At 40.2% G+C, this 26,743-nt stretch overlaps 3 protein-coding genes across 7 annotated transcripts in view; 2 read left to right on the top strand and 1 right to left on the bottom strand.

Moving 5' to 3' along the window:
* Positions 1–10,611, top strand: part of frem2a (FRAS1 related extracellular matrix 2a) — a 78,892-nt gene extending 68,281 nt beyond the window's left edge. The window contains exons 14-24 of the mRNA XM_074672772.1: positions 217–520; positions 2,723–2,854; positions 3,195–3,526; positions 5,922–6,114; positions 6,199–6,321; positions 6,460–6,587; positions 6,726–6,860; positions 6,958–7,084; positions 7,400–7,587; positions 7,695–7,841; positions 8,104–10,611. Coding sequence (XP_074528873.1) covers positions 217–520; positions 2,723–2,854; positions 3,195–3,526; positions 5,922–6,114; positions 6,199–6,321; positions 6,460–6,587; positions 6,726–6,860; positions 6,958–7,084; positions 7,400–7,587; positions 7,695–7,841; positions 8,104–8,652 — 2,358 coding nt within the window. The 3' untranslated portion in view covers positions 8,653–10,611. The remainder of the gene's footprint in view (positions 1–216; positions 521–2,722; positions 2,855–3,194; positions 3,527–5,921; positions 6,115–6,198; positions 6,322–6,459; positions 6,588–6,725; positions 6,861–6,957; positions 7,085–7,399; positions 7,588–7,694; positions 7,842–8,103) is intronic.
* A 1,026-nt stretch (positions 10,612–11,637) lies between these two features.
* trim47 (tripartite motif containing 47) lies at positions 11,638–17,295 on the top strand. The gene is made up of 8 exons (XM_074673074.1): positions 11,638–11,864; positions 12,217–12,428; positions 13,310–13,355; positions 13,507–13,602; positions 13,769–13,993; positions 14,149–14,171; positions 14,266–14,387; positions 15,939–17,295. The coding sequence occupies exons 1-8, from the start codon at positions 11,682–11,684 to the stop codon at positions 16,466–16,468; spliced, it is 1,437 nt and encodes a 478-aa protein (XP_074529175.1). The 5' UTR covers positions 11,638–11,681; the 3' UTR covers positions 16,469–17,295.
* A 2,373-nt stretch (positions 17,296–19,668) lies between these two features.
* The window catches only part of trim3b (tripartite motif containing 3b), a 36,957-nt gene continuing 29,882 nt past the window's right edge, over positions 19,669–26,743 (bottom strand). For 4 of the 5 annotated variants that reach the window (XM_074672078.1, XM_074672076.1, XM_074672075.1 and 1 more), the window contains exons 9-17: positions 26,464–26,616; positions 25,848–26,226; positions 25,071–25,174; positions 24,771–24,938; positions 24,510–24,678; positions 23,306–23,347; positions 22,554–22,624; positions 22,316–22,456; positions 19,669–21,899 (exon numbers count right to left, since the gene is read on the bottom strand). In XM_074672078.1, the coding sequence (XP_074528179.1) occupies positions 21,747–21,899; positions 22,316–22,456; positions 22,554–22,624; positions 23,306–23,347; positions 24,510–24,678; positions 24,771–24,938; positions 25,071–25,174; positions 25,848–26,226; positions 26,464–26,616 (1,380 nt within the window). In that variant the 3' untranslated portion in view covers positions 19,669–21,746. The remainder of the gene's footprint in view (positions 21,900–22,315; positions 22,457–22,553; positions 22,625–23,305; positions 23,348–24,509; positions 24,679–24,770; positions 24,939–25,070; positions 25,175–25,847; positions 26,227–26,463; positions 26,617–26,743) is intronic. The other variant, XM_074672079.1, reaches the window with a different exon arrangement.

The raw sequence follows: 26,743 nt of genomic DNA, 5'->3' as shown, positions 1-26,743 counted from the left end.
CATCTCTATCTTCTAAATAAGATATTTTTAGATCTTAAATACGTAAACAAAACACACTTAAACATCTGGATTTCCTTAGTTACACTCACTTGTCTGTCTGAAACCTGCACCGTACTCTCTCTGCATTTGTCCTTTGGCATCTGCTGTATCACTTCCATCTCTCTGCTGTCCCTGCCCACCCGCCCACTCCTGCTAACATCTTTATCCGTCCTCCAGGCATGCAACACAAAATACCCAGACTACGACAAGACGGGCTCGATCTGTGTCAGTGAGCACATCAACAACACTCTCACCCGCTACCGCTGGCTCATCAGTGCCCCAGCTGGTCCCGATGGCGTCACCAGTCCCATGAGGGAGGTGGACTTTGACACCTTCTTTACCTCGTCAAAAATGATCACACTGGACTCAGTCTACTTCCAGGCTGGCTCCAGGGTCCAGTGTGCAGCAAGGGCTGTTAATTCGAATGGGGACGAGGGTTTAGAGCTCAGCAGCCCAATTGTCACGATCAGCAAGGAGGAAGGTGAGAAGAGAACAATGAATATCTGTTTCTGTGTCTAACATTGCCAGATTTCTGCGGAAACGAACAGGTTTTGGCTGCATGTAGCTGTGAGGAACAAAAGGGCTTTTTTCTTCCAACAATCATGAATGCTGAGGAATAGCGCTTTTCTAATTCAGCACCTTCTGTGCAGTACAGCTGCAAAACAGGCACATTTACAGAAAGTACAAATACATCTATGAAAGAACATTAACAATTCAGATTTTGGTCCCACAGTGTTATTTTCACTTTTTTTCCAGCATGTACTTCTGAATTAAATGTGAAAGAAAAGTGGTGTGAGCAAGTATTCAGTCCTGTCACCTAAATCTGCTGAAAGATGGTTTTATTAGCTGGCTATGAGTCAGGATGAAATTATCAGACTGGTGCTGCTATGACTCAGAAAAGCAAACCAGGTCATTAAGGAGAGTGTTTACTGTTTTTTTGCTTACTTTCTTTAATGGGATATTACTGTTTATTCATATTAGCACCAATACTGAAGAAGGCCTTTGTTTGAGTAAGTGCTCTGTTGACAGTATTAAGGAAGCAAGAAGAAATCATTTCACACTCCTGGTAATACTGGATAAGACCAATAAAAAAATTAGAGATACCAGTTTTTCCACAAGGGTGCTAAAGTCAACACATGAAGGGCTTTAAGGAGAGTTTTAAAGTACAGTACTACAATGTTAAAAAATACCTTAAATAGAGTAAAAGGGATGCATTCTGGGTATTAATTATCAAAAATCAGAATGTAAGTATGGTAAAAAAAAAATAGTGTAAAAAAATTCACAAAGGGGTAGACTTCTTAAAGTGTAAGTACTGAAGAAAAAGAACTGCTGTGTTGATTATCTTATCACATCTCATTGTCAATCAGGTGCAGCAGAATTTTCTGCTGTGTTATATGTATGTATATAAATAAATAAATACCATTTATACCATTGTTATTATACCATTGTTCAGTTAAACAAAGTTAAATGACCCTACAGCAGACTGCTCAAAAACATTTACCATCAAAAAGTTGAAACAAAAACAACTCAAAACTAAGCACATAATGTCTGAATACATTTTCAAAAATTCCATAAGGAAAACCTCAAGGAATCATCGGGATATGAATTTGGAGTAATACAAACATGGAACATGTTGTGAAATCTACTTAATATAACAAGAAATTACCCCTATAACACAAAACAGGAAAAATTCAAAATTTTACCAAAGACCTCGTGACATTGCAACATCTTAACTTTTATTGGATAGAATAGAACAGAATAGAATAGAATAGAATAGAATGTTCTTTATTAATCCCAGAAAATTCAGGGGTCTAAACTTTTACATATTGTCTTCTGACAATATGGAATTAGATTCAAAGGCTTCTACAATCTACTCTTTCCCCTGAAGCCTTCCAAAGTGTACCAGTAAACTTGTCATTTTTAGTCTCATTGATAACGTTTGTTTAATTAGACTCTACTCAGTGATGGCACTCTCTCGTTCATAAAGCTTTTAATATCTGTTCTTCTCCTCGCTCTTATAAGATATTTTTAGGTTGTGGAGAAAAGCAATGTATCATGAGGAGGAACTGGGTTCTGGTTGCACAGGCTGATGTTTAACAGTGCCAATAAAAGGATTCTTAGTTGGCACACATTGGAGTTGGTGCATTTGGTTGTTGATGGGGTCTTTTTTGCTACTTGGTTTAAGATTGGGAACTTCATGTATCACATGTTTTGTTTGTCTTATTCTGCCATGTGATGTGGCATAATCCACCAAATATCAAAGAGTGAAAGGTATGCTATTCCCATGGAGCACAAGAGTACAAGACAAAGAAAAAAGAAAATCTTTTATTTCTTTTGCTTACATCAGTCCCATCAAACCATCATTAAATCAAAATGAAATGTACTCCCTCTCTGTTATTATTGTATGACCTAAGCTGCCTTTTCTCCACCTACACATTGAAGAAAGCTACAAGTTGAGCCACACTCTCTGTGTGGTCCCAAGATATTCTTAGAAATGTAGAAATCACAACCTCTCTCAGTTATGGTTCACTTAGGTCAGAAAACATGTTTACCAAAGAGAAGTACACACACGTGTGTAAAAACAACTGAAGGTGGATTTGTTGCATCAGTAAGTTTTCTGTAGACTTAACCATAGCCTTGCATTTTGTCCTCAAATGTCTCCATCTACGTCTGTCATTTTCAGGCATGTGTCAACCACGCAAGATGGGGACAGTCGGCGCTGAGCCTTTCTCCGCCAAGCTACGCTACACCGGAGCGGACGACCCCAAACACCCCAACCTCATCAAAGTGACTGTCACCATGCCGCACATGGATGGTGGGTAGGAGCTAGAGGCAGGGCTCAGATGAAGTGGAGTGTAATGTAGTGTGTGTAATATTCACATCTGAGCATCCTGAGTAGCGTGACAGCGAGAATATAGATCTTTGCAGAGTTGTATCGAAACCCTGCTGTAGAAACCCTCCAGCAGAGCCGCTACTTAACATTCTCTTCTTGATTTTTTAATCAGTTTCCTTCTGCTTCAGATTTCCTTCTGTTGCACCCCTGCTTTCTTATCACCACATTTCTCTTAACTTTTTTTCTCCTGTAAGTTTTCTGGCTTGTATCAAAGCTAGTTAGACACATTTTTTAACCATATTATGTCTTCTCTGCCCTGCAGGCATGCTACCGGTAATCTCCACTCGCCCCCTCATGAACTTTGATCTGACTCTCAGTCCTGATGGAACGCGGGTTGGAAACCACCGCTGCTCCAACGTGCTTGACTATAACGAGGTCACCACAGGTCATGGCTTCATCACTGCTTCGACGCGCAGCCCTGAGAGCATGGGAGACACGGCACCTTACCAGTTCAGCGGCTCTCTACGGGGGAACAGCACGCTACGCTTCTACAGAAATCTGAACCTGGAGGCTTGCCTATGGGAGTTCAGCAGCTACTATGACATGTCCGAGCTGCTCACAGACTGCGGAGGCACCATAGGGACTGACGGACAGGTGTGTGTGTGTCAACAGTGTGTAAATTCCAATCTAGGTCTTTGTATGTACATCTGTTGACTGTCAGCCTTTTGTGTGTGTGTGCGCGTGTGTACACCTGTGTGTATATTCAGTTTGTTTACAGCTGACAACAGAATGGCAGCATATCTGTTTGCTGTATTTTATGTCTCATTTACTGCGTGTGTGTCTGTTTACTTGCCTGTGAATGACATTGTTTGCGTGTGTGGGTGCAGGAAACCCACACACCAAACTCCCGCCAGTCATTCTCTTAATGCACACCGCTGCTATCAACTCTAAAGCTTAGATTAATCTGTGAAATCATTGAAGGACAGTCACTTTGTTTAAAAGCTTTGGTATACAAACATCCTGTTGAGATTTAGAGCAGAAATCTTCCCTTTTCCCCCTGGCTCAGTGACATGACTTTCTGTCTCACTGAAAAAAGTCAGGCACTGCTTTTCAATTTTGGCATCATTCATGGCCACCTGCCAATTAGATCCCATTGTAGCAGTGTGTCAGCTGATTTGGCCGATGTTGTCTGTTGTGTACCGCACAGGGCTGCAGCACTCTCACCGCTCTTGTTGTTATTGTGGATTAGGAAACAGACCCTTTGCTCCTTCGCTCATGTCCTGCTGCTCCTTTGTGTTTCTCCAGCCTTTGATCTGTGAGCTTCTCGCTGCTGATCAGACTGTTGAGTGCGTGTGTGCATGCGTGTGAGCCGGTGTGTGTGCTGGAGAGAGAGGGAGGGGGAGGGAGATGGGATGAAGTAAGAAATTAATTTACTTGTCCCCAGTCGCAGCTTGTACACAGTTACACAAGCCGCCCGTCATCTGAAGACCTCAGGTCCACTTCGTTAGGGGAGATCACTGTCACACTGTCACTTGTGGTTATGTTGTCTTTTTCATTTTTTTTCAAAGAATGAAAAAGAACTAAAAGAAGTAGACACAACCTTGTAGCTCAGCTGGGAATCAAAGAGCACAGAAAGAATTTAATATTTCAATCAAAAGACTTGATTGTTTTTTCAAAAGCATGAGTTTTGGAAGGTGATTTGAGATTTCTACAACAGCTTTTATTTTGGTTTACACAACTGCTGAGCTATTTCCTTTTTCCTGGGAAGTGCTTACACTAATTGAAAGGCTGAACTAACCAGAAGCGATAAGACCATGAATCTCAAATTTAAGACTCACTGTGACATTTTTTAGCTTAATTATGCTCCAGTCAGAATAAATTTATTTTAGGAGGTTGTTGAAGTAAAACTATTGCTTTATAAAACCCAAGGGCTGAGACAGTTTGTCTCGCAGCAAGCAGTCATTTAATTTCTCATTTGAATCATGATGCAGCGATTTTACAGCTGCTCTCCAGAGACTTGCATGGCAATGGATTAAAGGTCTTTGGTGGAGATTCTGATTGTGAGGTATCAAACTGGATCACTAATTTGATGCTGATTTGTGTTTTAATGCTGTTTAAAATAGTCTGGTTGCTACAAAGCTGTAGATAGTAAATGGACTGTGTTTATATAGTTCTTGCTTCAGTCTGCAAACCACATTCAACACTGAAGGCAGTTTATCCCATGACCCCTTTAGCATTTGGAGGGTTGGATCAAATCCTGTCCTTACCACTGAGCCACAGCTGCCTTTTGCTGGGTTATTTTCTTGCACTTTATTAAGTTTTTACTCTATTTTGCATGTTAATTTATTTTTACTTTAAGTCAAACAAAGACTTTCTGGTGCAGTTCAAGTACTTTTCACAAAATCTGGCTTTGTCAAGCTTGTGAAAACTTATATTGTGCAAAGATGTATTTATAATGTTGGTTAGCAGAGACACCTAGTGGTTGACAGATGCAACTACATCTAAGCTAACTAAATAAAATGAAATGTCAATAAAGATAGATAGGTACAACAGCAATCTGTGTTTTGTGTTGTCTTGTTTTTTAATTTTAGCTTTGAAGCTCAAATTTCAGTATTAATTTACAATTATATCTTCAATATTGTTCTTGTGTTTTTATAATAATCAATATGAGGAACATTTTTAACACTTTAAAAAGAGACAGAGAAGAGCATTTCAAGCATGTATCACTTTGTGTTTGATAGAGTTTTACCCTGCTGCATCTTAAGCAAATCTGTGTAGGAGTGAAAAAGTTCAAGCACCTTGTGGAGGAGAATGTTTTCAAACAACCTGTTACATCTTCTCAGACTTATTATAGATTATCAACCTACTGTCAGACATTCAGAAAGAAAAAACCTTTTTAGTCTCAAACACTGAGATTCTCTGTCTTGCAGTTTCACAAATCATAATAACAACAAAAGCAGAGAGCCTTATGGCTCGTGAATTGTGTTCATCAAACGTTTTCTTGTATTTAAAAGTTCCTTACTCTTTGTTTATTAAATCATCTTCACAGGTTCTGAACTTGGTCCAGTCTTATGTGACCCTGCGTGTGCCTCTCTACGTGTCCTATGTGTTCCACTCTCCTGTGGGAACAGGAGGCTGGCAGCACTTTGACTTGCAGTCTGAGCTGCGCCTTACTTTTGTGTACGACACAGCCATTCTGTGGAAAGATGGCATTGGTAGCCCTCCACAGGCCGAGCTCCAGGGTGAGGTCCCAGGACTTAACTGTACTGTGCTTCCTGACTTAGAAGTTTTTTCAGATCCTAAGTGTTTGTGTTGGTTTCCAACAGGCGCGTTGTATCCCACCAGCATGCGCATCAATGAGCAAGGACGTCTGGTGGTTAACTTTCGCACCAAGGCTCGGTTCAGGGGTCTGTTTGTGGAGTCTCATTCTGGAGGCAGAATCAGAAGAGGTGAGGCAGTTTATTTTAACCTCGTGAGATGTATCAAAGATAAGATGATTGATGATTTATAGGATCACATTTCATTTACTCATCCAATCATTAGTCTAACTCAAAAACCATCTCTTTCTCTTCATATCTGTTATTAAGAAACCTCTATGTCCTCCATGGTGATGAGCGTGGATCACCCCGGCCTGACCTTCAACCTCAGCTTAGTGAGAAGTGAGCCCACTTACAACCAGCCGGTCCAGCAATGGACCTTCACTTCAGACTTTGCTGTAAGTGTGACCCCATGTCATGAGTTTGTAACCGGCTGCTCAACATGAAACTGGCTGTGTATATCTGTGAGATCAGACTGCTGGAAGAACAGAACCAGACTAATGTTTGGGTGTGTGTGTGTCCACTGTTCTGTACAGGTGAGAGACTACTCTGGGACATACACGGTAAAGCTGATCCCTTGTACTACAGCCCAGAATATGGAGTACACTGTTCCACCTGTGTGCAGCCCTCGAGAACCAATCACCTTTGATTTAGACATCAGATTCCAGCAAGTAAGACCATTTCTGTTAAACTCTGGGATATGAAAGTGGCATGTTTGTTTGTCCAAAATTTCCTTTAAAAAATCTTTTGAATTTCATTCTCCTTTAGGTGAGTGACCCAGTTGCAGTGGAGTTCAGTTTAAACACTCAGATGTTTCTGTTGTCCAAGAAGAGCTTGTGGCTCTCTGATGGCTCTATGGGCTTTGGTCAGGAGAGTGATGTAGCCTTTTCTGAGGGTAAGTGCTTTCTACTTCATCAAACCCTGTTTTTTATTTTATTTCATCCCTTTTTTATTTTATTTTTTACATCTCTGAAGTACTGGATCTAAAAAAGTGTTGTCAGTGGTTGTGGTTCCTTATAGTGCCATGAAATTAGACATTATTATTCAAATTATGTAAATTAACTTCCAAAACTCTACACCTTGCCTGACGTACAGTTGGATTTCCATTGCTCTGAGCTACTTTCCTTATTAAATGTTAACTCTTCCTGTCATTTCTCACATTATCAAATCAATTTGGTAATCTTTGGGGTGATTTTTTGTTATATTACAGGTGATCAGATCTATGGCCGTGTGATGGTGGACCCTGTGCAGAATCTTGGAGACTCGTTCTTCTGTAGCATTGAGAAGGTGTTCCTCTGCACCGGTGCTGACGGATATGTACCAAAATACAACCCCACCAAGTTTGAATTTGGGTGCCTGGCTGACTCCCCATCACTGCTCTATAGATTCAAGATTCTTGTGAGTAGATTCGTGTTTTTACTGATGGGATTTTATTACCCAAAATAATATTTTATAGTTAATAATAAAAATAAATTTCTGCCTCTTGAAACGTTTCACATTAACAGGACAAGGCTCAGCCTGAGACTCAGGCCCACATGTTTGGTGATGTGGGTTTTAATGCTGTGCTAGCAGTGGATGACCCAGCAGCTTTGTCTCTTGTCAGACAGCCTGGCTCTGATGGCTTCAGGCTGGACTCCACAGCTATGTTCCAGGTATTCTAAACTATAGTATCCCTCAAACACTGTGACTCATCTTTATTTTTAACTTGAAGCCACATTCATCATGCATAAAACTTGGATCTCATTTATTAAATATTAGAAGGACTGATAACGAGATGGCTGTTTTTGCAAGGTATACATACCTTGGACCCAACAAGAACCTAGTATTAGTTCTGTGTGTCTCCTGTAATGGAAAAATAGAATTACTTTGACTAAAACAAAGCTATAAATGTGGATGACTTTGTGTTTTTGCCAGGTTGCTGCAGGCCGTGAGTGGTACATCCACACTATTTACACAGTCCGCTCTAAAGAGAACGCCAACAGAGGCATTGGAAAGCGCAGCCTTGAGTACCACTCCTTTGTTTCTACTGGCAATGATCTCACTCTGGCCTCATCAAGCGGCAAAGGTCATCGCTCCAGGAGATCAGTTGGCAATGAAGTTCCAGAGGTGGCGGAGGATATCGGCTCAGAAAACAACAGAGGCACCAACATCATGCATATCGCTTTGGATCGTACCAAGCGCCGGGCAGGGGGTCCCGACTCACTTTTTGCAAACGGGCTGAAGCCGAGTGAGCTCAACGCAGAGGAGGAAGAGGAGGGTGTGGTGACTGTGGTGGGAGCACTGGTGGGGCTGCTGCTGACTATCCTCATTGTTGTCACCATTGTGCTGGTGCTGAGATCTCGACAGAAGGACGGCAAGGAGGGCTGGAGGGAGGGGGTACAGGAGGTGGTGAAAGGGTCTGTGAGTACGGAGCCCATGTTGGTGGTTAGGATGCAGGACTGCCACAACAGCTCAGAGGTCTGATGATGAATACATGGGAGGACAGATGAACAAAGGGATGAAGAGTATGTGAGGGGATTTTTTGTAAAATTTCTGATTTTTTTTTTTTTTTTTACTGGAATTGAATTACTTTCATTACACCAAAAAACTGAGACTGAGCATATGGGATATTAGGTGTGTGTATGATGTAAGTGGGGGGATTTCTTACATTATGTACCATGACAGCTGCAACAGCACCACAAACTTCATCACAAGCTTCCTGGTTTTCAAGTGCCTGGAGCAGTTAGACACTTCAGGACAGTCCCACTCACAGGGCGAAATCACACAGGGGACCAGATGATATAAATGTTGACTCTTAAAGGAATAGTTCACTTAAAGGAATATGAGTAGCATTAACACCATGTTTTCTGTAAAACTGTGGTTTACTTTCAGATTTCAGGAGCTCAGTTATTGCATTTTGATGTTAGAGTCCAGTATTGACTGTAATGTCATCTAATGTCCATTCATTTTCACAGGACTATTCGAGTAATGTGAGTAAAAAAACGACACTGGGGATTATGTTTTTGATATACAATAAATAAAAGGACCACAAAACATGACAGTTTATGCTGCTACAGGTTGATTAACTTATATTTGGGAGTGAAACAGTGCCTCTAAGGGACACTTTCTCTTTTCCCAAGTATATGCTAGAACATTCATTTTCAATGACAGTGTATATTGGAAAATACAGACACAAGATGCTACTGTTTGTTTTGTGAATGTGAGATAAACTTGCAAAACCTGCTCATCATTCCTAAAAGGTACAGACACCACTGCTGTTATGGTTTGTGCGTATGAACCAGCTTTATTTAATCATCCATAACTTCTGCCTTTTTTTCTTATGATGAGGAATGTTTCCACTGATGTATTAAGCATTTATGTTGCTGCTGGGTCGATTGTTTTTATGTATTTTTTTAATCATTTTTGTAAGCTCATTTATTACTTTGTCAAGTGTTGACAGTGCATTACTGCTTTTGTTACAGTGTTTCTTGCTGCCTTCCATCCTTTCTTCTCTGTGTCTTTCTGTGATGTTGTGATATTTATACAATTTATTAACTTTGGGCATAATTTTTCATAGATTTTTTAATAACACTGGTTAAAGTTTGTATGTTAAAAGACACTCTCAGGAGTTATTTGCTTTACACAAAGTGAACCGTGTGTTGCAACACTATTTACTATAGGAGTGAATCTTTGCAGAGCCACTTTCCATGTCTGTGTTACACTGCTACTCAGTGTGGTGCTGTGAACATGCAAACGCTGTATCCATATCCAATAGTTTGACCCTTCTCCTTCTTGCATCCTTCCTGTGAGCTCTACTGTCACAAGTGCTGTGTGGGATTTCAGTGTTCTGAATCATTTTTCTCAAACAAAGGATGCAAACAAAATAGCTGCTTACAAATGAGTATGTCACCGTGACCATTGTTACATTTGGGACATCTGTATCAATCTGCTGTCTCATTATTTTGTCGTTATCACTGGTGAAATTTCTTGTTAACATGTGCTGTTAAACCTTGTCTTACACTGTATGAATATACAACACGCTGCGATCATTGTTCCTGGATAGTTGTCTTATTATGGTGTTGTCAGTCATCACTGTACAATTATTTCCAGAGTTTATCAGGGCTGTTAATGTCATGAAGAAATCAGCGCAGGTGTGACTCAGCCAGGGGTTTGACAGTTCATGTAAGTACAAGTCTGCTGAAACCCTGCTGCAAGTTCTGAGGGGCCTTGATACAATGGAAATAATCCCATGTCTGACATTAATGCACTTTTCTAATCGCACCCCTCACATGCCAAGCTATGCAATGTAATGTATACCCCACAGCCAGTTAACCCCATGTATTTGACAATTTTAGCACAAACAATCAAACTTGATATTCAGTTTGTGTCTTTTTATGAATGGGTTTTTATGTATATGTATTTAAGAATAAATATTGTTGCTTACTGGTTGTTTATTCTTTGTTTATGTAGGGCTGTAGAGTTGCATTTTAAGATCCAAGTTCAAACCCAAACCATGGAAAAGAAGCAATGACTGTTTAAAATGAACTACTCTGAGATTTTAAATACTTGACATACATCTGATGAAAATTTACTGATACTACTGACAAAATGCTCTTTGCAAAAGTGAAAACATGAAGCACTTCCCAAAGGTGCTTTAACACGAGTGCCAATGCCATTTAAGCATTGTTCGAAATCTTTGATATTTAGTGCTGGTTTCCAGCTCCGGTTCAGTCCATGACGGCACTTCTCCCATGGTTAGATTCTAAAAGACATAATAGTGAACTAACGGGAGTCAAAAGTGTTGACATGTCAACAAGTATGTTTCAAAATGTCCTCTTGTTATGATGGTAAGAGGTGTTGAAACACCTGTGAGTTTGTGAAAATAAACATATCTACTTGTAACATCATGTAAGGTCTCTTTGACCTTACACTTTCATTAGAGAGGATAGATTGGATGGATGGATGGATGGATGGATGGACAGGATTTTTTTTGTTTGTTTGTTTTTGCGTCAGGTTGCAGGTGTACCCTTTCCAGTCAAGGGATAGGTGAAAACTAATAGATCCGTTAAAGTTAGTTATCATTAAGATGTTACTCATGTGCAATTATGAATGGTGCTTGGTGTCAGCAACAGAGAAACATTAGATGATTTTTAAACTAAAACACATGAATTCATACCTGGAAAACTTGCAATTATTGTGCACATTGATACACAACTGCATGTTCCAATTGCATCAGCAAAAAAAAAATCTAACGTTGTTTGCATTTTTAAGGGCAGAATGCGAATTAAGTAGATAACAAAATAAATCGTGCCATAAATGCCATCTGTAACCACACCACAATTAAAGTGTCAATTCATTTCTCATCTCTTCATTACTTTCATGAGCTTCCGGACTGAGATTAGAGGGAGCGGGGGAGGAACCTGATTGGCCGAGAGGGGAGATGACGCACCACAAATGTGCGCGCTCCCCTCCCTTCACTTCCTGCAGTGGCAGTGTTGTGCTGGCTTGTGAACATGGCTACAGCTGGAGCAGCTGGAGACGACCTGAGAAAAGAGCTCACATGTGCTATTTGTTTGGACTTCTTTAAAGACCCTGTCATTTTAAAATGCGGACATAATTTTTGCCGGTTTTGTATCTGCATGCACTGGGATGAAAATGGCGGAGACTACGGATACCAGTGTCCTCAGTGCCGCACGGTAAGGAAAATATTTTTGACCGAGTTTTTAGTTCTCCCTAAATACGTTGTGACAATGAAAACACTGTTCCTTAAAATTAGACTGGTTGTTAGCAAATAAATAGGAGGAGGTTGATGTTTGGTCTTTGAAAAACAATATTGGCTGCGCAGTGCATATTGTGGCTACCGTTGCTAGGATAGCTACATGAAGCTAGTTTAGCCAACGCTGAATTATGAAGCACGATTGTTTGCAAGAATCGACCGAGGTGTGATACCTGTAAGGAGTGTGGTCGATTACAGATTACAACAGACTTTGAATGTGCCTGAAACAGAATTCTGCGTATTTTAATCTGTTGTTCTCTTTCATATTTCAGGTGTTCAACAAGAGGACTTTCACTAAAAATTACCTTGTGCAGAATCTGGTGTCCAAACTGGACGATTTGGACTGTCTTGGCTCTTGTCCTCCTCCATCCAAGCCCGTGAAAGTAGAAGGCAACTGTGAACAACATGGCGAAGAGCTGAAATTGTACTGTCAGACTGAGAAGAGGCCCATCTGTGTTGTCTGCAGGGAATCTCGAGCACACAGGTAGGTTGTCTTCTTACCAATGTCACGTTCTGCTAAAAAGAAGAACATGATGTTCTTACTTGTGGGATACCATGGTGGACATGGCCAGTAACATGACAGTGTACACAATCTTAACAATAAATTATGTTTGGCTTCCAAATGTACTTTACTTTGGACTGTGCTATCTTTGTTTTAGGGGTACAAATTTTTGTCTTGTTTTAACTGAAGCTGGTGGACTTTTATTCACTGAAATACTGTAAAACTAAGAAGCTCATACTTAAAGAGTTTAACCTTTGTGAAAATTCATGCAGAGCTGACAAATGATAAAGTGACTGCTATAATAAAATGTGAAATACCCAGATTTCTCAACTTTTTTTCAGCTTATCGGTACTCAAAGGGGAAAAAAAACTTGTCCTTGACTGCATTCCTTGAAATTATCAGGCAGACATTTTGCTTTCTGTGGAGAGATGTGAAGTAGCTAAAGATAAAACGGGGTCTAAACAACGTTACTTTTTAGAATGGAGAACATTTGATTTCCCAGCACCACACACTCACTCAAACAATTTAAGAGCTTTAGCAAATGTCAGGGCTTTTGAAATTTGTCAAGGGTTAATTCATTGCTAAGCAACAGAGCACATGCAGTGTTTAGTTGCACCTCTTTAACATGAATGGAAGTAAGAGACATGATGCTTGGAGGGATTTCCTTATGCACAGTTACTTTTGGCTTTTTTTTTTTTAGTTCATTTTGGGGACACTGCTACTTTTAGTCTGTTGTGTCTTGAAGAGTAATGTTGTTTTGAGTGAGCCCTTTTTGAGCAACAGTCCTTGAATCCTCAAGGCCTGTTACTGTCTGGGACCAGTGTGACAAATCTGTAAAACTGCATGTTTTATCATCCTTCCAGACACCATGAGGTAGCACCAGTGTCAGAAGTTGTGAATGACATGAAGGTGAGTCCTCACATTATATTTGCTGTGCAATGTTCTATACTGGCCAATCTACCAGAGAGTGAACTGCCATTGCCACAAATGTTTTCTGTAATCTGAGCTGACTCATTATCTTGTGTCTTTGTGCTTTTGTGTATGTGCATGTTTGTAACAGATGGAGCTGAAACTGAGACTAATGGAGCTCAACTGGCAAAAGTCTCAATGTGTAAAAGTTATGACAGCTGATGAGCGCACGAGAAGTGAAGTGAGGGTATGAATTGTCCTCTTTGTTTCATTCCTAGCATGTACATAGACCTGTTTGCTGGCCAAGCTGAAACATTGTACTGGATTGTTGATAATCATTTAAGATGAAACTTACACACACGCACGCACACGCACTGTTTACCAAGATGTCTTGTTAATTTTCTATCCTCTAGTTGAAGAAGCAGAGACTGAAGGAGAAGATTGAGGCAGATGTGGGTGCCCTGGTCCAGTTCTTGCTTGATGAGAGAGACTCCCTGCTGGAGAGCTTGGATGCCGAGGAGGTAGCCACTATGGCTGTTATAGATGAAAATCTGAAGATTGTGGAGGAAGAAACAGCAGCTGTGGACAAAGCTATAGCTACTATCCACAGCCACATCAGTGGAAAAACTAACTTTGAGGTTGGTCTAATGTATTTGTATTCAGAGGTGGATGGATTTCTAAAGTTACAATAACTGTGCTAGATTCTAAAATAATTAAATTAACTGATGTTGCTGTCATGGGATAAAGTTTTTTTAATTATACTCATTTTTTTTTATTATTATTCTTTGAACAGAGCCTGGAAGAGACCTTCAATGAGTAAGTTAACTGAGATCTTCTCATATGAAAAAATTTACTGTGACTTGAGGAGTTTTTGCTTAATCTTGTGCTTTTCCACATTTCTCCCCCACAGAGTTATCCACTGCAAGGCTTTCACATCTCTTGACCCAGTTAATTGTCCGACTGAATTTACTGACTTCTCAGGGCCCTTCCAGCTCATCATGTGGAAAAAAATGATGCATGTGCTTCATACAAGTGAGTGCACTGCTATGGGATTCTGTTCTTTTTCCCCTCTGCCCTTGCCATTTCTACATTCAAATAAAGAAAGCATTAAGCTATAGAGTAGTATCAAAATTCTGCAGGTACTGTTTTGCAGATGATTGTTGGCCTGCCTGAAGCAACAAATATTGTTTGCTAAATTTGACCTAAGCTGACTTTCAGATTTGCAAACCAGAAATAATTGCACGGCAGTGTGGGCCTTTGCAAGTCCTGCAGGGAGAGGTTATCAGAAATTATAAAGTGTCAAGAGGACTCCAATTCTACTGGATCTATGGGGTTGAGGGATCCGAACAGGGTGAGGTCAGAGGTCAAGGGATCAAGGGATGTGAACAGAGTTGGAGCAGAAGTCAGGACTGTGAGACAGGCAAGCCCTACAATTGTAAGGAGAAGCGGAGAGATCTGAACAGAGCTAACAGGAGCAGGTTCATACCTGGAGACAGGCTTGAGAGACAGGTAAAACCTTCAACTAAAGAAGGAGGTGAACCTTAGAATAGTGAGGATAGATCCCACAAGGGAAGGGTTTAACAACAGATCCCAACTGCAGGAACCAAGAGCAGGGTTTAAATGGAAGAGATAAGACCAAGAAATAAAAGGGACAAAATGATTTTAACAGAGCAGAGAGATCCTTGATGGCGGTGGACTGAAAGAGCTCTATCTTGCTTTTATTGTAACCAAACAGCTTATGCAGCACAGAGTAATGATAAAAATCAAAATAGCATAGAAATAGTTTTAAATCGAGTATGAAGAATAACATGGATTTTATTAACATGAGAATGAGTTTCAAGCATTAAGTTAGACACCCAAAGTCGCGTCTATGGATGGGTACTGAATTAGTTACTTTTATAGGGACCGACTGAATTCTGTCTTAAGTACCGGGTATCGATTCAAGTAAAACCAAAAGGTACCATGTTTAGGTACCTAAATGTATCCTTGTGACTGTGAGGGAGTGGAAGAGTAGGAGATTTTCCATGCTTGACATAAACACAGCATTGTAAGGTCATATTAAAAAATAAATATGTTAAATTGAAAGAATATAATATTTTATTATTAAACAAACTGCTATTTTTTACCACATTAACACAAAAAAGTACCGAAAATTGGTACCGTTGAGTACCAGTACTGGGCATTGGTACCGTATAGTTTGAAATATGAAAGGTACCCATCCCTAGTCACGTCTGAGTTGAAGCAATAGTTTCATTTCAAAGACTGGAGTTACATGAAAGAGTGCAGAGTGCATTTGCAAAAACTAGCTGACAGCTAGAGAGGGGTATAGAGTTACAAAAAATAACTTGCAGTCAGTGAAAAGGGGAAGCTAGGGAATGAGAGTGTTGATGAACCGTAGAGATGGCGACAAGAACACAGGATGAGGGGCCCAAAATTCCTGTAAGTTCGTGCAAGTTGATCCAGTGGGGGAGCATGCTGTCCAGCTTTCTCCCGATGATCATGTCATGTTTGAATTTTCATTCCTTCTCAGAAGTAGCAGCCCTCCTCAGCCTGCTGTTCTAATCTCTGTCTCTCTTTGTGCAGTGCCTCAGAACCTCACTCTAGACCCAGACACTGCTCACCTTAACCTGCTCATCTCAGACTTTGACACAAAAGTTGAGGAGGGACGAGTCCGCAACCAGGAGCCAGACCTGCCAGCCCGCTTCACTCGCTTCTGTGGCGTCCTTGCTACAGCTCAGTATGCTAGTGGTCAGCACTACTGGGAGGTGGATGTAAAGGACAAAGGTGTGTGGTACCTGGGAGTCACCACCGAGTGCAGCAACAGAAAGGGCTTCGTCAGTCTTACTCCATCTGCAGGATACTGGAGCCTGTGCCTGCAGGACCGGCTGTACGCCAATGGAGAGGACGGACGCATCCCTGTCGCTGATTACTGGAACTCTCCTCGAGTGGGCGTGTACCTGGACTACGACAATGGGCGTCTTAGTTTCTATGATGCTGTCACAATGAAGAGACTGTACATGTTTGACACCTGCTTTGAGGAGCCGGTCTATCCTTTCTTCAGTCCAGGGAAGAATGATCCAGGCAGCAGGCTGCAGATATGCCACTATTACTGAGACAGCTTTTTAAATGTAGTTCACTCTTGTGTGCTGGTGTTTTCAGATTTACACCTAGCAAGGTTTTATTATTTTATTGACCTGGCCAGAGTTGACTCTATTAGTTATGTACTGTATGCATTTGAGCTGTTCCTTGTTGGTTTTTGTGGGTTTAAAAACAGTTGTCATTGTGAGGATGAACTTCTTGTGACTCATTCTTTGAAGGTAAAACTTGGTATCTTTTCTCCTAGACACACACTGTAGGCTCGCACCCCTGGCTGCAGTGGCTGGGGGGTTGGAGAGGTGCTTTTGCTGTCTCTATCACTGTGTTTGCAGAGTTTCAGGAGCTCATGTTGTCAGAGGATACACGGCTCTTACAGTTAGAAACAGCTGAACCACTCTACTGTATCTTAACTCATAGTTTTTAGCAGGCAGGATGCTGTTGCCATGTAACCATATAGACCTGGGATGGGGTCTGCTAGACAAGTCTGTGCTGATGGAGTCATTAACTCAGATTTGTCTTGTGCCAGGACCTCAGCTCTAAGATGTTAAAACCTCTAGGCTTTAAGGTGTTTGTTTTGTGGGTGTGAATGTCGGCTTTTTAAAGTCATCTGTACTCATCCCTTTTTTTTTCTACATTGTTAACGTTTGGACATCCCTCTATATATTGCTTCACATTTTGCTGCTTGTTAAATGTGGGAAGTGATGGATCAAATACTTGACATGTTACTTTCAAAAGGCAAACCTTTTACAAAACCATAGTCAGGAGCCCAGTCACAAATTTAAATGAACACCTACAGGAGTGCTTTTTTAGATCACTTGGCATTTGTGTTAATTGTATTTTTTTTTAAAGAAATCCTGTATTCTATTATAAGCTACTAACTGTTGGTCTTAGTGCAGTAATTTTGTCCTGTCATTTTATTTTTCCACCTGTTTTGCACCTTGGACTTGTGCTTTGAATTTTACTCATAGATAAGATACACAGCTTGGATATCCTTGGATACTCTTTGAGGGTTGTGTAACTTTGGTTTTTAAATTTTCAACTGGTCTTAATAAGAAGAAAGGAAAAAAAAAACATTGAACAGCTTGATGTGACACTTACATGATTGGATACTGGTCACCTCTAAGGAAAATCCCAAACTGATCATTTTAAGGTCACTTTTAGGAGTCCAAGGTGTGCTCTCATGTTGGCTTCAGAACTAAAAATTTGATTTTTTCGCTGACATGTATTTTTTATTTTCCTGCCACAGATTTCATTTTTTACCGTTCTTTTATCTAATTTAATTTTTGCTGACTTTTATTCTGGTTAAGCTTTGCTGTTGTTACAAAAAGAAATCTTGGTGGTCCCACTTTGTGATCCTTCATCTGCTCTAAATATGCTCAGTGTTTCTCTGTCTGAAGATGAGATTAAAAGAGAAAAAGCATTTTGTTTTATTTTTTCTACACCTGTATCTTACTGAGACATCTTATCTACATGTTTGACATCAAGTGTTAGCAGAAAAAAAAGTCTTTTGCATTAGAGCTGTAGTATTTATATTTTTGAAGGGCTCTCTAAATCCTAAACTGGTCAGAAATACCAGAGGACCAGGCATGGGTTTTACTTGATAGGCCTGTTGCATGTTGTTGGTGGGTTCAGTTTCTAATTTAACATCCTAATAAGACAGTTTAGTGTCTGACTCACTTTTCATCCAGCCAGAACATTTGAGGAGGAGGTGAGAAAACCGCTTGTTCGATCTCCTCCTCCTCCTGCTTTAGTGATCATGACTCATTGGTAACCCTTTTTTTTAATTCTGCTACTTGGCAGGGATGTCATTTCTGAAAGGGACATCTTAAAAGCCGACCATACTGTGGTGTGATACAAACATCTTAACATGAATGAAATGCACTGCAGAGAAAAACTTGGAAGCCATAGCAATAATCATCCTCAAAACAGGAGATAAACAGTTTAACACTAGACCAGTTTGAACTTCAGCCTATCAAAACTTAACAAGTACATGCAAAAAGGGTCATTTTCAATATTTATTATTTTCTGTACATGTGGAGTTTAATTTTCAAGGCCTTTTTGTTGTTTTAATCATTATGACTTGTACCTCGAGAAAACAAGAAATCCATTATCTTGAATCGTAATATTTCTTTAGTTCACTCCAAAAGGATTTCTGATTCAGTAATGTCCAACTTTTAAAAAGTATGTACATTATACACTTAACTTTTGACGGGGCCTCCGAGTTATGAACTACTGTGCCAATGCAGTGAATGACTGTGGCACTGGCTGCTAAGGTGTTACGAAAGTCCATGCTGCTTTGATAGCAGCCTCTAGCTCATCTGTACTTTAGGCCAGGTGTTTCTCATTTTTCTCGTGGCATGAACCCCATAGATCCTCTGTGGGATTCAGGTCAGGTGGGTTACCAGGCCACCCAAGAAAAGTAACATGGTCTGCAAACGATTGGGAGTAGGGATCGAAGTGATCTCAGGGAGGTTGCTTATTGCTGCTAAAAGTTTCCTATAGGTTTTTCTAGCCTAAAAAGTCAAAAGTCCTCGGGATCATTTTTCCAGATCACTAAAATTATTCCTTGCAACTTAAAAATGCAGATTGTGAGAGGGTTGCTGTCGTTATGAAACGTTTTTGCTTACAGGACTCATTCAGGCTATTCAGTGGTCTTCTGTGGGTATATATGAAATAGAGCTAGCGTTTAGAAGTAGACAGTCAGGTAACTGGGCCTAAACATCCTAGCTCACAGGTCAAACAGCTATTAACTATTTAGTTTAATTTATCCCCTGGATAACCTGACCCTTTAGACAGAGACCAGGTACATCGCCACCTGTACAGGGACTTGGTCTGAATCAAAGACAAAAGTCCTCTAAAGTCTTCTGATAGACAGCTGTATTAGCTCTGGACTTAATTAAAAAAAGCTCTTCCTCCAGACTCTGAGCCCTTAATTTCCAAAAAAAAAAAAAAAATGCTGAACTGGTAATCTGAAAACAAGTGCCACTTTAGTGCACCTGTACTTTACTATCTCAATGTAGGGTTCAGTGTGCGACAGACCAAGTTTCCAGCTTATTTGACTGTTTCACTAACAGCCACCAGGATGCAGGAGGGAGCATTCAACTCAGAAGTTTGACAGAAGTCTATAAGTTTAACCTTTACCTGGAGGGTTATTAGTTAAAAGTTCTGTGTTAAAAAGAAAAACAGACCATTTTCATGTCAGTTCATAGTGTCAGCCTTTAATATTTACAATTATACCTTTGCCATGATTACATAAATGCAGTAATTAGGTTTGTTAAACTGGCCTCTTGTAGTTTACAGCAGGCTACACATGATGATTGATGTAGTGTTTCAGCTCTATGTGCTTATTCTATTTCACACAGACATGAGGAAGTCGCATACAGGTGAAACAGACATAAAACCAGTAACACTGAACGGAGGAAAATGAGAATCTAAAAGTCTTTTCCAATAAGATGGAAAGGTAGATAGGAAGGACAAAAATCGATTACAGATTAACTGCCAGGAAACAACAGCTCAATCATAAAAAAAACAGGTGACAGTCTGTGTGTCACTGCATGTTAGCTGGTGTTACGTTCCTCCAAACTTCCAAACACTGGACTACAAAGAAAACAAATACATAACCTCTCATGATAAAGGTGCTCGTCAGCTACAACAAGAATATGATTGTAATATGCAGTACACTTTCTGATTATGTTAAATGATAACTATACACAGAGGCATATATTACTCTTGCAAACAATATAACTCTTAGAATATTTGTGTTTTTGTGCAATGTTCAACAACAACTTACAACAATACGTTTTTTGGCAGAAGGGTAAAAGTTACTGTTTCAAACCAGATGTGAGCTTTGGGGAAAGGGGCGAAAGAGAGAACAGCTTTCAGTGCTACAAGTCACAAGGCCTATGTACAATAATGTTTGGCAAAAATGCACCAATTAGAAAAATAATTTGTAGAACAAATTATGTAGAAAACAAAATAAAAAATAAATTAAGTCCTTTGATAAAATAAAAACACAGCAAGTAATGCGCATACAAATTTTGTTCAATTGATGTCACACTTGTTGGCTGCTACTTGTCATTACCTTCTAATGTAACAGTATATATATTCCAGTGTTAAAACCCTTGATAAGTAGGTTATATAGTGAATAACATGGACACCAAATCCATATATACACCTAAATATGTATATGTACAACTACAACAGGTTGTAGATATGATACACAAAAGTGCAAGAATTAGTAGGGGCTTGTTTTGGTTAATAGAAGTGAAAGACGAGCCAAAAGGAGCTGGTTAGGATGCGTTCAAAAACCTTATTCAGTTTATAATTGTGCTTTTGATGCTTGTCTTTGGGTACAGAAACAGAAAGCTAGCATAAACTAAAACTGAAAAGATAAGCAAATTCATTTCCATGTGCAGGTATCTTGATAAGGTGCAGAACGAGTAAGAAATAAGTTCCCTAAACAACACATTCCTGTCCGCATGTTGTGTTTACTGCTGAGGAATTGAAGGCAGTGACATATTTTTAGGAGCACAATGGCATGCAACAGTGTTCAAGGAGACGCCTGAGCATTGTTCAATCACAATGGTCTTCTCAGCAGGAAACAGGAAGTAGACTGCTGCTTCTGTATGTCTCTTTGTTTGCTGGTTGATGGGAGAATTGCTCATCTGCGTTGCCCCCAAAAATTGCACCAACTTCAGACTAGAAGGCTATGTTCTGGTGAGGTCCAACATGTGAAAAATAGAGCTGAAACACCCTGTTTCAGGAATTCATTTCCAGTTCATGTTATCCCAACAGGGATTTAGTTAATAATACTCAAGTATCAAAAATGTAACACTGAGAGACCAGGACTTATCTGACAGAAATAATTAAAGTGAATGTAGTTTCATTTCTCATTTCTTTATCTGGACAGTGTCTCTGGATTTTTATTCTCAAAGAGGAAACTGATAAAAAAAAATCAGCTTCAAAGTTAGCTTGATTACTCTTAGGTTTTTGGATTGAACTTCAGTCTCCCTATAGGGAATCTGCCTCAGACTTCACAGTGCTCTGATACCAGTGAAAGAAAAAAAACTACCAAAACTACCAGCAAAATTTGGCAGTTTTGCTTGTTTTTCATGGAATGACATTTTCACGCCATTCTCTTCCTTTTTGATTATGAATCAATGTGATAAGGAAATGCATTCATGAAACCTGGGGTCACTTTCAATGTGCAGAAAGTCACAGCTCTAAGTCCACAAACAATAAGTGATTTTAACCTGTTAAATCAGGAGCTGTGTGTCAGTGATGTCTTCATAATTTCTACTGCAGGTATCTGTAAACCTTAAAGCAATGGTTGCCAGAGTCAGCAACAGCCACATGTCCATCTGAGGTGAGGGCAAGGCCCTGGGGCCCGTATAGAGGGTCTGCTGATGTGTTGATGTAAGATAAGAAGGAGCCTGTGCTGTCGAATACCTGAAACAGAAAAAAGGTTTGAAATCAAAAAGCCTCAAATTGGATCCAAACTGCAAGTTCAAACAGTTTATTCTCCTACGCTTATCATACCCAGTAACAATTAAATCTCTTGTAAGGAGGTTTAACTAAAAATGAACAGACTGAAACAAATACTGATGCCTCTTAATGACCTATAAAAGCAAGGACTTTTGTTTAGTGGCTCAGCGAGACTACCTTTTGGTTATTTCTGCACATCGTATCTTCCTTAAAAAGGGTTAGTTTAGTTATTAAAACAGCTCAGAACGGATAAAAATCATCTCATTTGGTCAACAAGGGAAACCAAATTTAAAACACCAAGAAAGTTTTTCATAGCAGCTGCAGTAAAAATGATTTCTCTCTTAATTTCATTTATTTTGTTTTTAGACTTTCTGTTTCACCTGTATTCTGCTGTTCCCCCAGTCGGCCACGATGATGTTTCCATTGGCGTCCACAGCCACACCAGTGGGAGCATTGAACTGCCCGTTGCCTTCGCCGTGAGACCCAAATTTAAACAAGAACTCTCCATCTGCACTGTACACCTGTGACAGGAAGAGAGTGCAAAAATGTCGAGTGCTGATGTCACTGTGAACAGACAACACACACGGTATCTTGAGGGCAGCACAGAGCATGTCTTACCTTTACCGAGTGATTGTGGAAATCTGTCACAATAATTTCATTCTTGTTGTTCACTGCCACAAAGTGCGGACCTGAAAAAGGACGGGGAGGGGTTATTTTCACATTTGCAGTTATTATAACAGAAATTAGTCCTTACTAATGCTAATGCTAAGTGACTTTTTAAACTAGTTTGACTACTTGCACTTAAATCAGCATATACAAATAAATCTGTTGATTGGTTGATGTTATTGACAGCAATTTTCTTACATTCTTTTCATTCATCGCAGTAGATGCTTTAACTGGAGTTGCCCTGTTTTTCTTCTACTTACAGAAGGTTAAAATATTATTCAAAAATTAAAATACTTTTTGTTAAAAAAGGGAATTAAGGTAAATAAATCAATCGCTTATTCACTCTGGTCCAGCTCTGTAGCTCTCATTGTAACACTGATTGTTTCTTAACAAACAATAATAATCCATGACTTTCATTTAAACACACTTGGAGTAGTCAAATCATTCACATTGATCTTTTCAAAGCAATAGACACAAACTACACGATGCGTGTGACAAAAGGTTCATTATTGTAATAGAGAGGGATTATTACAATGTGCATGGACTGATATCCGTGATGAATATTGTACATCGTGATCCAACAATTCATCCACAGTTGAAGTTCTCAGGGAGTCAGACACATCATCAGGGAGTTGGGTTAGACATGGGGAAGGGTCACTGCACTGTAGGATTAAGGTTGCAGCAAGGCCACACTTAGTACTTACTGAAAACTGAGCCAGTTTTATTAAAGTTTGGGCCAAGTTTTTCTGGATTGAAAAAAAACAGGAGGAAGAACAGAAAGTAAGAAAAACTGGTGGTCAGAGGTAAAGGATAAGCAAAGAAGAAAATAGAGATGGGTGGTCAGCGCAGGTGTAGTTTGTAGAGGGGGGAGAGCAGGAGGTCATAGCATTGCCTGGAGCTCTGCCTGTACGTATGTACAGTCACATTTGAACACAAAAGAAAACGAGATGTAATGCATTGATAGAGCAACAGAATGAAAACAAATGCAGTCACTGTAGTTTTTCTGAAACTGAAAGTGTAAACAAAAAATAAACAGAGAATTGGATAATGGTACCACAAAATAACATCTTCTATCAGGAAAGTTTCTCATATTTCAACGTTGGACCAACAGGATCAGAGGACAAAGACATTTTCAAGCCGCCCATTTGCATTGGCTTGGTTCAGAGGGATTCTGTGTCATGAAGTCTTTGTTTTGCCTATCTTTGTGGTTATTGTATAAATATCTGTCTCAATGCAGTTGCCTGTCTGTGGTCAGTTTGTGTCTTAAAGTCCTTTGTCTTTGTCTCTTTGAAGTAATTTGTGACCCTCAGGTTGTTTGTGTCTCTTTACAGTCATTTATGTCTCTTTGAAGTTATTTTTTTCTCTTTGAAGTCATATGTGTCCCTGCAGTTGTTTGTCTCTTAAGTAGTTTGTGTATCCTTAAAGTCAAGTGTTTGTTTTGGATCTTGTTATTGTTTTGTCTCGTTGTAGTTCTCTACGCGTCTTTGAAGTTGTTATGGGTTTCTGTTTTAAAATGTTACATTTTGTGATCATTTTGTTTATCTTTGTGGGGTTATTTTTGCCATTTCACAGACCTATCGAAATCCACATTTTAATTATTACTTTAAGCAAGGGCCCATGTGCAAAACCCTGGAGCCCCTGTGCCTGTGTCTATTCATCTGCTCAGTAAATACAGTAAACTTGCACATATCACATGATGCACTGACTGATTGTGATCTGTCATTCTTCATTCCTTACTTTAGGGTTCATTTACTGTAGTTGTGTAAAGGTAATTCTTCTGCATGTTGTTTGCCTCCCATGTCTTCATTTCAAACTGCACAAACATTAGTCATTGTGTTTACGTGAGTGATACAGATGGCTCCCTGTCTGCGTGTTTGTTGTGATTACACATCAAAGCCTCCATCTTACCTGCAAACTGTCTGTCAGAAGTCCCCCTGCCTCCAAACTTAGTCACCAGCTTCCCGTTGGATTGAAAGATGAAGACACAGCAGGCCTTGTTGTCCACAATGATAATATGTCCATTCTTATCCACAGCTACACCTTTAGGACCCATGAGTCGGCCTGCTCCGATCTTATTCTGTGAGGGAGACAAACAAGATAGATTAAGCCGGAAAACAAGGATATTAGAGGCAGAAAACAAACATTTTAGCAGCATTCTTTCAATCTCACCTTAAACTTTCCATCAGAGGAAAAGATGCTGACCCATCGATTGTCATAGTCGGCCACCACAATATCACCATTCATGTCCACAGTGACACCTGTTGGTCTTTGCAGCTGCCCTGGAGAGCGACCTCTGACTCCAAAACGCATCTTGAACTGACCATCGTTGGAGAAAATCTAGTTCCAGAAAGAAAAACTTCTTGAGTGAAACTCATTGTGATCACAATCCCAGACACTGTTAATCTTCCCTGAATACAAACAAGGGAATCCATGGGTGCAATGACACACATTTACCTCTGTGTGTCTCACCTGTATGCACTGGTTGTTACTGTCAGCCACAACCACTCGGCCGTTACTCGTGGCTGAGATTCCCTGCAGGTTTGTGAACTCCCCCTTTTCTCTTCCCCGTGTACCTGGTAAATAGAAACCACACACTTATTCATAATACATTGTGATAGCTCAATCTTCCATTTGTTTAAGCATACTGTCTGTCTCTTATTTGTGTACATCACATTACTTTGCTTTGGTGGGTTGCTCAGAACAGTGGTTTTGGTTTTTCAAAATCATTCTTACTGTTTATTTTTCAAACCAAAGATCAAGTTTAGAGCTTGGTATTCTACCCTCCAGGCAAGTGCAGGTTTGGGCTCATGTGCAGTTCAAAAACTGAAATAGCAAAGACTTGACAGACCTGCTTTTGATAGGGAATCTTTCCAACTGTGAAAGCTGTAGCTTGGTTTCTTTGTGGGAGTTATATAATTTTTGCGTGGCAGGGACACTTGGCTCCTGGGCTTCAAAATTCATGTTTTAATGGAAGTAAGAAGCCATCAAAATGTTCTTGTTCTAATTTTCACATCATCAATATTCATTTTCTCTGTTTGATCTTTGAACTGTTGCTTAAGAAAGCAATGTGTTTTCTAAATGCCATGCCCCCCATCAGGTCACAGTAAGTTTGCTTTCACTCTGTTGTGTAACTTTAAGTAGTGAAGTGGTGATGATGCATAAACCTGGTTTGCAGTGTAGGGGCTGTCTTAAACAAGAAATAAAAATTGGACTGTGCAGTCTGTATTCTCTCCCCCTGGATCGTACCCATTCTGTAGATGAGCTCATCCTCTATGGGGTTCTCTTTTTTCTTGGTGGTGCTGTACATGCTGGAAGGTCGCCGCACTGCTTTCTGACGTATGTGGCCCCCAGTTCCACTGGGAGACTTCACCCTCCTCTTCACATCATCTGGAGACTGTGGCACATCTGAGGGCTTGACTGCCCGCAAGCGGAACGGGCTGCCACGCACCGGCTGGCCGTACAGAAGCAGAGAGAAGGAGTACTCCCCTTCGGCACGTAACGTGTAGCCCACCTCGTACGTGCCATTCTTGTTGTCCGTTATCTCTGTCTCTGCTGCGCGGCTTCCATCTGCAGACATTATCTCTGCTTTTAAAACAGCATTGCCTGTCCGTACCAAATCTCCATCCTGCAAAAAGAAGTCACAAAGACAGCACTCAGTAATAGATTTGAGAAAACAATCATCTGTGTTAATTTCCCTGGTGATGAGGAGACCACTGTAAATAACTGACCGCTTATGCTAGAGAGTAAGGGGGAATGACATGAGATGTCACACTGACTGAAAAAACTAGTCAAGTTTGACTTGAGTGTATGAAAAAATATTAACACACTTGATCCTTGTTATAAAGCAAGACTCAGACTCTACTTTGTCTTTTGTTGTCACAGTAATTGTGTGGTGCTGCCCAGTTGCTGCGTGGCGAAGGCCCTCTCCTGTGGCGACAGAGGTGTGAGCCACAGCAGCTGTGGTGAGAAGAACACCCAGGTTCTGGATGGAGCGCCGCAGACCCTCAGTCTCCACCTGGAGAAGAGACCCACACAGCTATAAAATCCTGCCCACAGCAGAACTCCTCAGTACTTTCTAAAGTTCAAATGTCATGGTTGCTTCTTTTTGATGGAAAAGAACTAAGGATGCACGATATTATCGG

The sequence above is a fragment of the Halichoeres trimaculatus genome, unplaced genomic scaffold (assembly GCF_033239565.1).
Source record: "Halichoeres trimaculatus isolate MK-OKI-2021-1 unplaced genomic scaffold, fHalTri1.1 fHalTri1_scaffold_6, whole genome shotgun sequence".
NCBI lineage: Eukaryota > Metazoa > Chordata > Actinopteri > Labriformes > Labridae > Halichoeres > Halichoeres trimaculatus.
The sequence above is the reverse complement of the archived record's forward strand: the minus strand, read 5'-3'. Positions and strand labels throughout refer to the sequence as shown.

Bases quoted from the DNA above. Each gene is read 5' to 3' on its own strand.
- trim47 (XM_074673074.1), top strand. From the start codon at position 11,682: ATGGCTACAGCTGGAGCAGCTGGAGACGACCTGAGAAAAGAGCTCACA. The intron at 13,356-13,506 runs GTGAGTCCTCAC...TGTTTGTAACAG, and splicing joins AAGTTGTGAATGACATGAAG to ATGGAGCTGAAACTGAGACT. The intron at 14,172-14,265 runs GTAAGTTAACTG...TCTCCCCCACAG, and splicing joins CTGGAAGAGACCTTCAATGA to AGTTATCCACTGCAAGGCTT.